Source organism: Genypterus blacodes, unplaced genomic scaffold, assembly GCF_046128005.1.
Source record: "Genypterus blacodes isolate CSIRO-AG114 ecotype Tasmania unplaced genomic scaffold, CSIRO-AGI_Gbla_v1 ptg000021l_1, whole genome shotgun sequence".
Classification (NCBI taxonomy): domain Eukaryota; kingdom Metazoa; phylum Chordata; class Actinopteri; order Ophidiiformes; family Ophidiidae; genus Genypterus; species Genypterus blacodes.
Genome location: NW_027466834.1, coordinates 7118277 through 7134660, shown reverse-complemented (window position 1 = coordinate 7134660; position 16384 = coordinate 7118277). Strand labels below are relative to the sequence as shown.

The 16384-nt window shown below is 46.6% G+C and overlaps 1 protein-coding gene across 1 annotated transcript; it reads left to right on the top strand.

The window, feature by feature from the left end:
• The first annotated feature begins 276 nt into the window (after positions 1 to 276).
• Positions 277 to 9553, top strand: duox (dual oxidase). The gene is made up of 30 exons (XM_076142319.1): positions 277 to 420; positions 520 to 721; positions 1331 to 1497; positions 1829 to 1892; positions 2186 to 2282; positions 2428 to 2518; positions 3055 to 3157; positions 3257 to 3429; positions 3555 to 3730; positions 3843 to 3961; positions 4045 to 4182; positions 4296 to 4409; positions 4510 to 4712; positions 4851 to 5036; positions 5256 to 5481; positions 5588 to 5681; positions 5758 to 5933; positions 6025 to 6094; positions 6242 to 6283; positions 6469 to 6647; positions 7039 to 7269; positions 7346 to 7445; positions 7524 to 7573; positions 7667 to 7794; positions 7875 to 8028; positions 8134 to 8366; positions 8452 to 8610; positions 8692 to 8847; positions 8955 to 9083; positions 9354 to 9553. The coding sequence occupies exons 1-30, from the start codon at positions 292 to 294 to the stop codon at positions 9474 to 9476; spliced, it is 4212 nt and encodes a 1403-aa protein (XP_075998434.1). The 5' UTR covers positions 277 to 291; the 3' UTR covers positions 9477 to 9553.
• Positions 9554 to 16384: the final 6831 nt, after the last annotated feature.

Sequence of the window (16384 nt, the reverse complement as noted above, 5' to 3'; positions counted from 1 at the left end):
CGGCTCGGAACCAGACGGTGCTGTCGGTCTTCTTCGGTCAGTATGGCGTCATTTAATGTCTCTACACGCACTAATGGGTAGTAACTGTAAAAAAAAATGTCCTTCATTGACATTATTTGTATGTTAGTATTGTCCAAATTCTGGTGCAAAAGCTGATAGTGGTCATCAAAGTTCTGTGTTGGACCACGGAACAGACAGAGTGATTTGTGATTTTCTAACTTTGATTTTTCAGGATATCATGTTAGTTTTGAGCTTTTTGCCTCGAGACCCCCTGGTTGTCCGCCTGAGTTCATGAACATCCCCATCCCCAAAGGTGACCCTGTCTTTGACCCTCTGAGCACGGGCAAAGTCCTGCTTCCCTTCCAGAGAGGACTGTGGGACAAAGAGTCCGGCCAGAGTCCCAGTAACCCTCGCACGCAGGTGAAACAAGCCATAAAACCTGCAAGGGCTATTTTTTGCTTTCATATCTAGGTCGTACATTAAGTGTAATACCTTGAGAATAACGAATACAACACGCAGGTGAACCTGGTGACAGCTTGGATTGATGGTAGCTCCATCTATGGCCCTTCCACATCCTGGTCCGACTCCCTGAGAAGCTTCTCCGGAGGCCTAATGACTTCCGGCCGGGAGTGGAACATGCCGAGCGAGGGAGGGGGCCGCAATCTCATGTGGAGCGCCGCCGACCCCTCCACAGGGGAGCACGGAGCGCAAGGCCTCTACGGTGACACTTTTACCTTCAAGCTGCACTTCCAGCACAGGGAACTCACAAATAATAACACACTTTTCGCAGCTTCAAGGGCGTTTCAGTCGCAGTACTTTAAGAGAAGTAGAAATCAAATGTAATCAGGTTACTTACGATGCCTCTAATGTGATCACGGTCACGTACCTGTAAGTCTGAGTCAAGAGCATCTCTGCCTGACGTGTGTTATGACTCCTTTAATTATTGTGCAAATGGTTTGTCACCCTCACCGCAGCAAATCCCCTCTCTATGGCCTACAGCTGCCCTGAACCCAGTGTTTTGTTACCGGTGTTGTTAGAGGTGTGTAGTTATTATGTGGGGGCGGAGGCGGAGGATCCTTCTTCTGTTTTCACGTCCGTGAAAACAAACGCCTCAAATTATTGCTCAAATTTGTGGTCAGAGGGCCTCCTCGTCTTGCAATATGATCGCAATCAGCCGCCAAAAACATGCAGAATGTTTGCGTTTGAGATGTTTGTCTATCCCGTACGTTCTCAGTCTCTCTTCTCTGTTTATGGAGCTGTAACCACAGTGACGTCACATTACGTGATGGAGGAGAATTCCCTATAATTTCTGCCAATCTTCTGTGCCCAGAGTTGGGAAATGCCTGGGCCAATGAGAACATGTTCACGGCAGCAGAGGGGATCATCTGGTTTCGCTACCACAATTATCTCGCCTCCAAGCTGCACCAGGAACACCCAGAGTGGTCGGACGAAGAGCTGTTTCAAAACGCCAGGAAGGCCGTGGTGGCCACATTCCAGGTAGAGGGAAAAGTCTCCCAAGTAATCCTCCCTCCGCACAGGTGCTCATTTAATGGGCACTCTGGGAAGAAGCAGGTTGCATCAGTGCCAGGTGTTTGTGTTCTAATGGATGGAATGGGGGGTTTTAGTTGAAAGGGCGAGTGTATCATGTTTGATTTGCGTGATTAACACAGGTAGAGAAGAAGAAAGTCAACATGCAGGTGCACAAACATTCAAACCCAAACTGTCACATTCACTTAATCTCTCTTTTGTGTTATTCCCAATGTAACTGCAACCAAACAGTTCATAAATTGTGCATTGACTCCTCTCGCCTGCGTCTTTCCTCTTATAGAGTATCGCTGTGTACGAATGGCTGCCCGGATACCTCAGAGACAAGACTCTTCCTCCGTATCCAGGTAAGAAGCAGCAGAGTGTGTGTGTGTGTGTACGTGTCCAGTGTGAGAGTAAGTGGATGGGGGGGGAACAGGTAATGCACCGATGACCACGAGCTGTGGTGAGGTTGAGCCAGCGTTCAGGTTCTGTTTAACAAAAATGTGCCCCCGTCAGCAAAACCTCACCGCTTCTGCTGAGTGGGCAGAAGAAGAAAGTTAAAGGAGGGAAATGGTGAACAAGATGGCAGATAAAAGGTTCGATTTACTCTTTTGTTCCTGAATTTATGTTGTTTTTCATGTTGTTTTTGTTGTCACAGGTTATCAGAAGTTTGTGGATCCAGGGATCTCGCCTGAGTTTCAGGCTGCAGCTATAAGGTTTGGCATCACTTTGGCGCCCCCTGGTGTTTACATGAGGTATTGTTTCTTTTCTACATAAGCTCATATGCACTAACACACTATGCTCTATATAAAACTGCCAAAATCTCTCTGTTCACACTTTGCTCTTATAAAGTTTCTATGCATTTCCCCCCACTGCATTGATTCTCTGTCCTCAACACAGAAACAAAACCTGCCATTTCCGTGAGATTATCAACATAGACGGGAGTTTGTCGCCTGCAATGCGTCTCTGTAACAGCTTTTGGAAGCGGCAGGTATAAATTTGAATATATATGACGTCGTTTCATAAGAGCAACACAGCGCGAAAGCAGGATTTGGCTCTGAATTCACAGGTGTGACCGCGTGAATATGCATTATGCTTATTCCACACAAAAAAACGTGTTGCTCGACTTATGCAGCTTCTCCTTCGTTTAGCTGGGGAAGATTTATTAATGGGAACAGGCCGTGCAGACACTTTTATTATTTATGTATTCATGGAGACGGTGCAAGTGTACAGAGGCAGCAAGGGAGGAAAAGCTCGGGTGCCATTTGTTCAATGTGCAAATGTAAATTGCTTATATAGAAGACAGGAAGTGTAACCACGTATATCACTGCACACGCATGAGAGGTTCTGTAACACATCGGTTCAATCACACTTCTGGTTTAAGTAATGTCTGCATTGGATTTGACCAAACTCTGAGTTGTTGTACGCGAAGTTGGAGTTAAATTGGATTCTTTGGGTTTGCGTTGAGCTGCAGACTTCCACTTCATGCATTATAGATTATGTCATACATTACAATGTCGTTACCAGAGACCCAATGTGAGGGGAGGCCAGGACATAGACGACCTCATCATGGGGATGAGCTCCCAGATAGCAGAGAGAGAAGACAATGTTGTTGTGGAGGACCTGAGAGGTGTTTATACGTTTATACGTTCTTCTCCATACATTTGATATACACACACATGTAAGGAAAGTATTCAGTAATCTATCGTCCCTCTCTGGTTCTGGACAGACTTCATGTACGGCCCGCTGAGGTTCACCCGCTCTGATCTGGTGGCCTTGACCATCCAGAGAGGGAGAGACTTTGGCCTCCCTACTTACGCTGAGGTCAGACAGGCTCTGGATCTTCCTCCTGTAAAGACATTTGAAGACGTTAATCCTGAGCTCAACAGCACAAACCCACAGGTACGCCAGAGTCACACCTGCCAAACCAAACACTCATCAAAGAGACGCAAAACTGCATCAGCGTTCACTGTAGTTCTGTGCTTTAACGTGTGTGTGTGTGTGTGTTGTGTAAACTGCTCCAACAGCTGCTCAGAGATATTGCTGAACTATATCACGGAGACGTCTCGAAACTGGAGCTCTTCCCTGGAGGGCTGATGGAGTCTGTCGATGGTCCGGGTCCAGTTTTCTCCGCCGTCATCTTGGACCAGTTTGAGCGGGTCAGGAACGGGGATCGCTTCTGGTTCGAGAACAGACAGAACGGGCGAGTACTTAATGAGACACAAAAGCCCTAACAGCCATTCATCTCCGTCTCTGTTTCTTCAAAGTGGGTCAGTCGTCTTAACCACAGTTTCACTCTCGGGTACGTTTCCCAGTTTGTTCACAGACGATGAGATCCGGACGATCCGCAACGTGACGTTCCACGACGTGCTCGTTGCGGTGACGAGCGCAGAGGCCAGCGACTTCCAGAGCAATGTGTTCTTTTGGAAAGACGGTAAAAAGACAACGCGTTTAATACAAAATAGGATTGGTAAATAGAAAAAAGAGTGTGTTATTGAAGCGTCTCTCTGCACTAAGGTGACCCCTGTCCTCAACCTGCCCAAGTGAACGCATCAATGCTTCATCCCTGCACTAATGCCACCAAACTCAATTACTTTGATGGGAGCAAAGCTGGATTTGGAATATTTATCGTGGTGTTATTCCTCTTTCCTGTTGGTCAGTACCAAACTCACAAATCCACCCACACAACACTTTCCTCACCTCAGCTCTGATGTGAAAGTGATGACGATGATAATGATGATGGTTTGGGATTTATATCACGTTGGCAGTGAGTTTCCTGGTGGCCTGCATGGTGGCTTATCTGCGCAAATACAAATACAGGAAGTTCCAGAGGAGGAGGAAAGCTGTGGACAGAACAGAGGAGCCTGCTGTGGGGATCAAAGGTAGGAGGAAGTCTGGGAAGTCTGAACACGTGTCCATTGTTTAATCCTAACATCTTTACGTGTCCATCTTCCTCTTTTCTGCTTTTCTGCACCCCCGCAGCCAACGAGTGGCAGGGACCCAAACACCCTCTGCATCCAGTCAGCGTGGAGGTGGACGAGAAGAGGAGGCTGCAGGTGTTCGACAGGGCCGGGGCGGCTGTCCGCTGCCTCAGCCTGGGCAGCCAGGGACAACTGGACCTCCTTCTGTCCAGTGACCGCCACCGCAAAGCCCTGCTGCTCAAAGTGCCGAAGGAGTACGACCTGGTGCGTAGCTGGAGACGTTTTGCACCCTCGTATTGTCTCTACTCAGTATCATTCTTACTCTTGCTGTTCTGCTACCTGATCTCCATTCGTCGTAACCCCTGAGGACCCTGTTTGTCTCTGTCTCTGTTTGACGCCCAGGTGTTGTTCTTTGACGACGAAAGCAAACGCACAGAATTCGTCAAGCATCTCCAGCCGGACGTGACGGACACCAGGCAGAAGATAAGAGTGAAGGAGATGAGGGAGAAGGAGCTGCTGAAGGAGGCTTTGAGCAGAGAGCAGAGGGCTCAGATTGTGGAGACTTTCATCAGACAGGCGTTCTCAAAGGTAACCTAAGGCCTCTGGACGTTCACCGCGGCTTCAGTGAATGGCGTCAAACCGTGTTCGCGGTCCGACCTCAGACCAGAAGAACTAATTTGAGGTTTTTAGCGTCAACCTTAACAGACGGACACGACCTCAGCTGACGTGGGTGATGTGACTCATGACACTGCGGTGACGTGCGCCGTAATGACATCGTCTCTCTCCTGTCTGTCTGTCCCTCTTCAGGTTTTGGAAATAGACAAGCGGGACGCCGGGGACATAAGCGGCGTGTCCCGCAAGAAAGCCCGGCAGGTTCTGCAGTGCGAGCTGACGGCGGCAGAGTTTGCAGACGCGCTGGGCCTCAAACCCGACTCCTTATTCGTGGACTCTATGTTCACACTGGCAGATAAAGATGCCAATGGTTACCTCGCCTTCCAAGAGTTCCTGGACGTGATGGTGATCTTCATGAAAGGTAAAGGTTTGGGTTTGAGCTCTCATGGGTTCGCATCTCAGATTCTTCACCATGGCAACAACGTATTATGAGTGGCAGATGTTTGCTGATAAGTTCATGTATACAGGGTCTCCAGAGGAAAAATCCAAGCTGATGTTCTCCATGCACGACATCGGTGGACGTGGTTTCTTATCCAAAGAGGAATTCGCCACGATGCTCAGGTTTGCTTCGCCTTTGTTGTGTTTTCTTGCGGTTTTGCGCACAAATATGACACCGCCGCCTTCCCACCTCTCGTAGGTCGTTCATCGAAATCTCCAACGGCGCCCTGTCCAAGAGTCAGGCGGAGGACGGCATCACGGCCATGCTGCAGGCGCCGGGCTTTGAAGACAAGGACAAGATCACCTGGCAGGACTTCCACTTCCTGCTGCGGGATCACGATAAAGAACTGCAGTTTGCGCAGCTTAACGTCAAAGGTTTGCAGAAGCTCGAAGTCGTTTGTATTTTGAGAGTTGTTTTTTCACTGACATGGTGTGATACAGCTTGTGTGTGTGTGTGTGTGTGTAGGGATGGAGAAACAGGGCAAGAAGAGGCCAAGTCGAGACCAACGTGTGTCCTTCATTTGCCCAGCAGACAGGTGAGACAAAAAACAAATCACTCATCCAGGATCTGAGTGACTGACAGCTGCCTACACAAATAATGATTCATCCCATTTGTCTCCATTCATCATCATCATCGTTTTTCTGCATCGCCGTCTGATTTCTTTCTCGCATTTTGTTTGCAGCAGCAACAAAACAGATGGACAGGACCTACGCAGGCGGAAGAAGTAAGAGAAGAAGAAGGAAAAGCATCAAAACTGTTTATGTCCCTGAAACAGCAAATTTTCGTTTCTTTGATTTCTGACTTTGCGGCGGTCTTCCTCTGTGGTTTTAGGTGACCTGCATGTGGTGATGTAACCTCTCGGCGGTAACAAAGCATGTGATGGAAGTATATGTGTTTGGTTCCTTTCAGGTTGGGCCTCCATGTCCCCAACGTCTATGTCAAGCCGAAGCGTGAGCAGTACGTCCGCAGCCCAGTGCAGCAGAGGATCCAGCACTTCAAACGTTTCGTGGAGAATTACCGCCGCCACATCGTCTGCTTCATCGTTGTGTACGCCATCACGGCCGGCGTGACTCTGGAGCGCTGCTACTGTGAGTGTGGCTCCTCCTACTCCTCCTCCTGATCTTCTTCGTCGTCATTTCCTGCTTCTGCCAGAAACTGATCTCGATCCTGCCTGTCGAGAGTCAAGAGAGGCAGAGAGGAAAATGAAGAAAGGCCTTGAAACTCTCCCCCACTCTCCCTCTCTCTCCCTCTCTCTCCCTCGCTCTCCCCCCCTCTCTCTCTCCCTCCCTCTCTCCCTCTCTCTCTCCCTCTCTCTCCCCCCCTCTCTCTCCCCCTCTCTCTCTCTTTGCCCCTTTTCTCTCTTTCTCTCTCTCTCTCTCTTTCTCTCTCTAGCCCACCCTTTAATTAATTTTCCATTTGAACTATAATCCCGCCATAGTCACTCTGTAAACTAACTGAGATTATAAACCCCATGTCCAGATTACGCTTTGCAGGCCGACGCCACAGGCATCTCTGAGACTTCGATGGTGGGCGTCATCGTGTCTCGCGGTTCGGCCGCCGCCATCTCCTTCCTCTTCCCGTACATGCTGCTGACCGTGTGTCGCAACCTTATCACGCTGTGCCGAGAGACCTTCCTCAACCGGTACATACCCTTCGACGCCGCCATCGACTTCCACCGCTCTATGGCCATGGCGGCCATCATCCTGTCAGGTACGGCGACGTCGTCACCTAAGGGTCCGTTTGGGTTTCTCGCCCTCACTCACTCCTCTCTCTCTTTTCGCTGCAGTTGTTCACAGTTTGGGTCACGTGGTCAACATCTACATCTTCTCTGTCAGCGACCGCAGCATCCTGGCATGTCTCTTCCCCAAAGTCTTCGCCAACAATGGGTAACCTTTGAACCCTCCGCCCGCCGTCGAACCCACTGGACATTTTGCCACAGATTAACACCATGTCTTCATTCTTAGGTCTGAACTTCCTCTGAAGTGGTCTTGGTGGTTCTTTCAAACCGTCCCAGGTATCGTCAGGAGATTTTAGATTTGACTCTAAAGCGTCACTGGTCCAGCACGAGCTCACACATCCTGTTTCCTGTTCTGTTTTGTCGTTTTAGGAATGACAGGGGTCTTGCTTCTCTTCGTGTTTGCCTTCATGTACGTCTTTGCCTCCCACTACTTCCGCCACATCAGCTTTCGTGGGTTTTGGATCACACATTACCTCTATGTCGTCGTGTACATACTGGTGAGTCCTTTGTTTTTTTTGTCCGCTGCATTAAAATGGGAGTTTTGCAGGGATGTGACGCCTGGTTTTGTCTTCCGCAGACGGTCATACACGGCAGTTTCGCCCTCCTCCAAGAGCCTCGCTTCTTCATCTTCCTGATCCCCCCCGCCCTGCTCTTTCTGCTGGACAAACTCATCAGTCTGAGCAGGAAGAAGGTGGAGATCCCTGTGGTCAGAGCTGAGCTGCTCCCCTCAGGTCACACTCACTCTTCCTCGACAAATAAGCAGTTGTCTTCTCTTTCTCTGGTGTTAGCCCGCAACTTTCTATTCTCTTCTTCACCCTCGACTGTCCCACTTGCAGGCGTGACCCATCTGGAGTTCAAGCGGCCGCAGGGCTTCGTGTACCGTTCGGGCCAGTGGGTTCGCATAGCGTGTCTGATGCTGGGCACGGATGAGTATCACCCGTTCACCCTGACATCAGCGCCCCACGAGGAGACCCTCAGCCTGCACATCCGAGCCGTGGGACCCTGGACGAGCAGGCTGCGGGAGCTCTACACTGAGGAGAGCCTGCTGGAGCTGGGCGCCTATCCAAAGGCATGTCAAAACACTGTTTAGCTCTTCTGCTCATTGTTTTTGCTATATTCGTGACACTGACGGGAATCATTTGTTTCGTCTGAAGCTGTACCTGGACGGCCCGTTTGGCGAGGGCCATCAGGAGTGGATCGACTTTGAGGCCTCTGTTCTGGTTGGAGGCGGGATCGGTGTCACTCCATTTGTGTCAATTCTAAAGGACCTGGTGTTTAAATCTTCTGTCAAGTCCAAGATTCAGTGTCAAAAGGTGAACGTTACATCTCTGCATCATTACACCCTGTGCCACTCTTTAATATCAATCTTGGTGACACTGATGTATGGTTTGCAGGTGTATTTCATCTGGGTGACGCGTACACAGCGTCAGTTTGAGTGGGTGTCAGACATCATCAGAGAGGTGGAGGAGATGGACACACAGGAGCTTGTCTCGGTCCACACTTACATCACTCAGGTGGCAGAGAAGTTCGATCTCCGCACCACCATGCTGGTAAGATCATTTACACATCAAGTCAAGTCAGGTTTATACATTGACAGCCCAAAGCTCCACAGGAGGACAAGCAAAGAAACCTTAACATGTTCATATTTTACATGCAGTACGTGTGTGAGCGCCACTTCCAGAAAGTCTGGAACCGAAGTCTGTTCACCGGCCTGCGATCTGTCACCCACTTTGGCCGTCCGCCTTTTGTGTCCTTCTTCAACTCACTGCAGGAAGTTCACCCTGAGGTCAGTCCATCACCCACTTTCATCTGTCGGCTTATTTTATTTTATTTTATTTTATTTTATTTTACTTTATTTTATTTTATTTTATTTTATTTTATTTTATTTTATTTTATTTTATTTTATTTTACTTTTATTTAATATGTTTGATTATGTTGTATTTGATCTATTATCATTTTTTACACTGTAGTTTAGTTTTTTTGATGTTATGTATCTTACATTTGTTTTTACACTTATTTTGTTTTTTTAAATATTGAATTGGATTGTTTTCTGCAGGTGGGTAAGATCGGCGTGTTTAGCTGTGGACCACCTGGACTGACCAAGAATGTGGAGAAAGCTTGTCAGCAGATGAACAAGAGGGACCAAACCCATTTCATGCATCACTACGAGAACTTTTAACGCGTCGGCGCCGCCCAGGTTTACACGGCCAAAGGAACAAAGAGCCACTTCGAGCACTTAAAGCGCTAGTGACAAGAAGGTTTTATCCCAGGCAATAGCAAAGTTTCTATTTATGTAAAAGTACGAGTGATATATTCTTGTTTCAAACTGATTAATGGTGCCTTATTGTTTTTAGTCTACAGTCATGAATATTACTGTTCTGATCCAATGAAAGATCACATGAGGAAAAGGAAATTATATTCTATGCAATATCTCATCTCATAAATTACTACATCAAATCATTGTTGTAATTAATCTAATTATCAGATATCTTAACTTATTGTTGTTTGTTAACTTTGAGATGTTACACTGTTATCATTATTATTATAATAACAATTCATCTTTGTGCATTTCTTTTGTACCTTTTAACCTGGAAATAAATACAAATAGATTTGCATTTTACAGTCGTAGTCAGTGGAATGTAACTGATGAGTAAACAAGTAACAGAGTAGAAACTCTACTGCATGTCAATAAAAGCTTTTTGCCTGCATTGCACAGCAGACGTTTCCCCCTTTGTGAGTTGTATAGTTGTATACTGTGGCTGCACACCACACAGAGTGCTGCCTGGACGAGCCACACACACACACACTCACACACTCACACACACACACACACACACACACACACACACACACACACACACACACATACACACACGCAAACACACACATGTTTACTTGTTAAATAGACTTGAGATACAGTGGGTGTATGCAGAGATTAACCAAATCTGTGTCAATACCATGGAAACTTGTAGAGCCTGGACAAACAGCACACACACACACACACACACACACACAAACACACACTTGAACGCACAAGTTCTTTTCGCCATTTTATATTAGCTGGTGGGGGAGGGAAGGACACACTCCAGCCTGAGGACACAGACTCAAGTGGATGTCTGAAGCAAAAAATGTACTTCACGGTCTCCAGGAGCACTCGTCTCACTCACGTCAAGTAAAAATAGAGCTCATACCTCTGCCAGGGCTGAAAAGGCCGGTCACCGACATCGTGTAAAAATAGAGTTCATACCTCTGCCACGGCTGAAAAGGCCCGGGATATAATTTGCCTGTGTATAAAACATCTTAATGTTTCACAAGTATATGATACTTTATGTACTGTATTGTATGCATTGATTATGAAATGTGCTGTATAATGTGTGTTTATGAAATGTGCCAAGTCATTTGCACCCTGCTGACAGTAAATGTACCGCAAACATCAAACATCTGTGAATCTGTTCCTGCCTCGGCACAGTGAGCTAATTTTTTCCTTATCTTTAATGTCAATAATTATTATTTCTGGTTTTATCTGAAATATGTTCCGTTCTTATCTGTACACAATTCTGTGCTAATGTAGTCACCATTATTACCTCATTCATCTGATCTAATGGAATGTGTCTTTGCCTTTGTTTCATGTATTTGTTCCACTGACATATGTGGTTAACAGATCGACAGATGAGGAAACTTTTGGTCACATTCTCACGCCATCTCCTTCTCTTTCTCTCGCCTTCCTTTCTGATTCTTTTCACTGTAAAATGATCCAGTAAAAGGCGAAAAATGATTTTCCCAGACAAGGTAAAGTAAAAGCCACAGACCTGGGACCATATTACACTCGGCTCTTGTCCTTTACCGTATTTCATCTTTATCTTTGTCACTTTTATTTGATTGCCAACACCGCAGCTGCCTTACAAATGTTCTTGTAAAGATCTTACAACAAGTCAAACAGACGTTGAGCCATAAAGTCCACAACCAAAAGAAAAAGAAGTAAAAGGGAATTCAAAACATGTGCGTGACCAAAAGAGCAAACTGATAAGAGCAGGATGGCGGTAGGATAAAGAGCAAATAATAGTTATTTGAATATTAATTCTGTCTTTCTGCATTCTTCACACTGTGAGCCAATTATGTAAGTGTTCAACCATAAGTCATTCATTTCAGGTATTGTTCACTGGTTTGGCAAGGGCCAGGATTCTGCTTTCACCACAATGGGAGAGTGTGACTTCCTGTGAGAGCATATGAGATGGATGTCCATAAATTTAAATTTAAATGGAATGAAAAGGTGTATTAAACACCACCAACTTAATTTTGATACTCCAGTGCAGTAATTACAATGCACAAATGACACCAAAGATCAGGAACTTTGGCTTTGTCTCAAGTCTATGGTTTCGTTGTAACGTGTTTCCCCTAAATCCACTGCTCAGTGTCCATTGTCCATTCAGCTCACTGATCAGGATGATGGGAGCGATTTGAGATATTTCACCCTGCCTGTAATAGAAATCATAAAGAATAAAATGAAATCCCTGAAATCACTCACAGGCTTCATCACGTCTGTGACCTTTGACCCATGGCGTGTGGCGCCTGTTATCTCTCACCTGTTACATCACACCGCTCCTTTGTTATACCAGATTTAGAAGATAGATGCAATCACACATTGATACTGCAATATTTAACCATGAGATTAGGCCAAAATCAAAAGAAGGGCAAAGGTTACAGTAATGCTGATGCGACATTATGTAACTTCTATTTGATTTGTTTGTACATGAAGTGATATCATATAGGACAGAAACACAAATGTATATACTGTATATTAACCTAAATGCTTGGGTGTGATAATGTGACCTTCTAGGGGTCATGACCTCTGCTGTGTTGAATATTCCTCTTACAAATAAATGAGGGTGCTTAATAGGAAATACAGAATCTAAAGATGATCCAGTAATTGGACCAATCACATTCCGATGTCAGCAGCCGCGCCGTGTAATTAGAATGCAGTACAATGCAGCACTTCTGATACGTTTCCACAGAACTTCAAAGACATTTAACAGCTGCCACTCAATGATCAAACTGCACCCTCTTCTGGTAAAGAGACGCACTCCTGCTGCACAGCATCTGGATAGAGAGTGATTCAAGGTCACGCTGGGTTTGTGCTGCATTAGGCTAATTTACACATTTTCACCACAAGGCACTCCGTCCCCCTTTAAACGCCCTTGTTCCATCCTGTCACTGTTAATGTTTCTCTCCAGTGCAGGCGTGACGTTTCCCCTGCGACGGGTCACTACCCACTAGAAAACATTTTAATTTAATTCTTATCAGGTGTCACACTCTCATTCACAGCAATGAACTGGCAGAGGAGAAGGAATAGTGACCCCGGTATAAATGCAATAATGCACAGGGGAGCTAATCAGTCGACTTTCCCAGAGCTGATTTCTCCCGGGGAGCAGCTGGAGGTTATGTGCCTTGCTCAGGGGCACTTCAACTCGCGTATTCCTCCACTTCGTGCAGATGTGAAGCCCGCAGTTTATCCTTTCAAACTCCCTCTTGATTTTTCAACTTACTCAGCAGCGCTACCCAGAATAACTGCGCTGTCTGACATGGTTGTGCTAAATTAGCTTCAAGGGAATAACATAGAAAGGAGACACGAGTTGGACACATGCTTAATTAAGGTGGACATATGGTGATTAAATACGCAGCCAAAATGTTTAGCAAGACAAAATCATGTTGGATATGTTGTGTGTATGTCTGAGAGATGGAGAGCAGTTTGGATTGGTCTATTTAAGAGTCCGGTAATCTTCTTAGAGTTGGTAAGTACCCGGCTACGAATCAGCTGCTGTCCAGATTGTCTCTTCCTACTCCAGATACGCGACCCAGACGACAACAACAAAAGGAGAGGCCCTGTGAGAAACCATGTGGTATGGTATCTTCTCCGCAGTGAAATATGCTCCTCCCCGCTTTAGGGAACTGCGTTGACCGAGCTGTGGAGGACGTGCGGGCCGGCGTGGTGAACCTCAAGATGTTCGGCAGTGGCACCAAGAAGTGGTTCGTGAAGAAACAGAAGAAGCAGCACCAGCAGCAAAGGCCTGGCAGGAGGCCGTGCAGCAGGAAGAAGAAGAGATGGGCGGCGAAGATCCTCAAACAGCACCGGCAAAGGCTCCTAAACGAGCTGGATGTCAACGCCGTGCTCCCCTACTTGGTCTATGATAAGGTCTTCTCACTGGGGGAATACAAGGAAATACTGGAGCACCAATCCCGCAGGAAACGGACAGAGATATTCCTGGACCGTCTGTCCTCCAAGGAGCCGGCTGCATTCTACTCATTCTGCTCCGTTTTGGAAGAAGTGTATCCCCACCTGCTAACCTGCTTCCTGTTGGACAGTGAAGGTACGGCCATTAATTACCCGCTAATTACACAAGCCAATGAGTAACAACAACAAACTAAAGGTCATAAGAGGGCGGCGTGCTGCGCTCTACTTAACGGCATTAAGTGTTAGAGCTCATCAAGCTGTGGTCGTTTCCTAGCTGTTTCTTCATTATTTTCACTGGTTTCTTGGACGATGAAGCCAAGAAAAAACAATATAAGAGAAAGAAACTACTTTGCTGTAAGCCAGTGCCAGCCACTAAGATGCCAGCAAAAATAACTTCTTAAATCTGGGCGGCTGAGGGGATTAACGAGCCGCCCGGCGTCCCTAACTAGCCTCTGACAACATATGGCCTGGACGTGGGCCGCGGTTTGAAGGACCCCCGTCTGCAGGACCCCCATCTGTCCAAATCAATACGCTTTATTTACATTTCTCATATCATAGCCTTGTCCTGCACTTCCTCAGCCCCCACCTCATGAACGTGTCTTTATGTTCCTGCAGATGGTGCCAATAAAGGCGACCCACCCGTGCCCCCCAACAGTCCCGGGGAGCCTCCGCGCCCCCCTCCCATGTACGCCGACCCCATGTTTGACTCCAGGTACTGTAAGAAGCATTTACTTCACTGACATAACATGCAGTCACACGAATGCCTCCCATTTTGGTGATTCCTATGTTTCAGTTTGACTTCATGGCTCATCTGGGGACACAACTATGACGCCATTCATGTTTCAGTAAATTGTGTTTAAGTGTTTCAATCCAAATGTGTTATTTCAGCTGTAATCTCTGCCCTCTTGTTTGACTAATTATTCCATATTTTAAACGTAATTAGGCATGAAATGCTTGCACAGAAGCAAAGGTTGTGTGTGTGTGTGTGTGTGTGTGTGTGTGTGTGTGTGTGTGTGTGTGTGTGTGTGTTTGTGTTATCTTGCAGAAAGAAAGGTGGAGAGAGAGAGAGAGAGACTGCAGAGATATAATAATAATTACTTTTCATAACTGAAAGGTGAGGGAGCGGCTGAGGCAGCTCGGTCCTGTGGGGCTGCTTTTGTCACGATGTGTCAGACCCTGTGAATGCATCATGACTGACTGATCCTGTGTCTCTGGATGTGTGTGTATGTGTGTGTGTGTGGAAGAAGGCAAGCTGGCCCGGCTATCACAACAGAGCAGGGGGAGGGGAGAGACACGGGGAAAGGGGGAGGTGGAGGTTGAGAGTGTGTGTGTGTGTGTGTGTATGTGTGTGTGTGTGTGTGTGGGTCGGCAGGTGTTTGCTTGGACGTGCTGCCTGAAATGATGGGACAGACAGGATGATATGCTTCCTAGACCGTTAAGGAGGCCTCTTTTATGTATGACAGCTAAGTCAGCACTGAGACAACTATCCCAGGTGTCTGGCCCTAGGGCTGACACACACACATACACACACACACACACACACACACACAAGCTGACAGAAAAGGCCGGATACACATGACAATGCAGGACAGAAGCAAATACAACCCGAATGGGGACTGCAGAGTTAATCCTCTTCAAATTCAGTTCTATTCCTGAATCAAATATGTGTGTATCATCTATTACTGCAGGATTAGACGCAGAGCTCCAACTTGATCCTTTGAAAGTATTTCTGAAATTTTGCCTCAAGTGCCTCAGGAAATGGATGCTTGACTCCAGAATTTGAGCAGCAGCATTTTCTTTTGTCCCTGTGTGACAGAGTGAAGCACGTCCCTGCTTGTTATACCCCGAATGTAGCGAACAGTTTGGAAACATCATCCTATAACGGCAAAAGTTCCCCCGGCACAAACTTCTGATTTTGACGACGTGCACTTTTTCGGATCCACCGAGGAGGAGGAGGAAGAGGAGGAGGAGGAGGAGGAGGAGGAGAAAGAGGAGATTGATTGTCAGCTGTAGAGTTTCGACGAGACTCTGTGTTTATTAGTTTGGCTTTTTGTGTCCGCCTCTGGTCTGTATCCTGCTGACTGAGAGTGAACATGCAGCAGCACTTAATCACATCCCTGTGCTTCCCTGATCCATCCGTGGAAGAACAGCAGAGGAAAAGATATGAAGCCGGATGATTCCAGTTTAAGCACCATTGAGTGCCATTTTATATTCATTTGTCTTTTTGATAGATTTACCAACATTTAAATGCTTTACTGAGGAAATCTCTTCCTCTCTCTCTCTCCCTCTCTCTCTGCAGTCATCTCAGGCTGAACCCATACTTCACTAATTTAATGAGCTGTTTAAGTGTGCTTAAAAGCATGATTAGGCTAAAAATATTAAGGGGATGACTGGGTTATTAAAACAGATGATATATTACCTCTTCCACTGAAGCTGTGTGTATGCGAGCCACGATAATCTGTGATTAGCCGCGTGTGGCCTCATGTCTGTATATGAAGCTGCAGGGATGATGTAAGTCACAGTGCCTTCATCCATAAGTGGAGAAAATGAGATGCTGGCAGGTTGAGGAGGAGGAGAGATTAGCTGAAGCTGTGAGGTTATGCTTCTCTGTGCTGATGACTCACCTCACAGCACATAGAGAGAAAGCACTGCGACAGCGCTGAGGTGTGACTATGTTTCGTGTGCGTGCGTACGTGTGTGCGTGTGTGTATGTGTATGTGTGTGTGAGAGAGAGTTTTGTTCCTCTTGGTGCAGTGCATTCATGTGCAGAGGACTTTCTCTGTGAACTTCTCTTCTTTGTTTGGTGCAAAAGTAATAAATCACAGTGCTACAGCAGTAGTGGTTCTTGGGGCTTTCGT

Bases quoted from the DNA above. Each gene is read 5' to 3' on its own strand.
- duox (XM_076142319.1), top strand. From the start codon at position 292: ATGAACATCCCCATCCCCAAAGGTGACCCTGTCTTTGACCCTCTGAGC. The intron at 8,029-8,133 runs GTCACACTCACT...TCCCACTTGCAG, and splicing joins AGCTGAGCTGCTCCCCTCAG to GCGTGACCCATCTGGAGTTC. The intron at 8,611-8,691 runs GTGAACGTTACA...TATGGTTTGCAG, and splicing joins CCAAGATTCAGTGTCAAAAG to GTGTATTTCATCTGGGTGAC.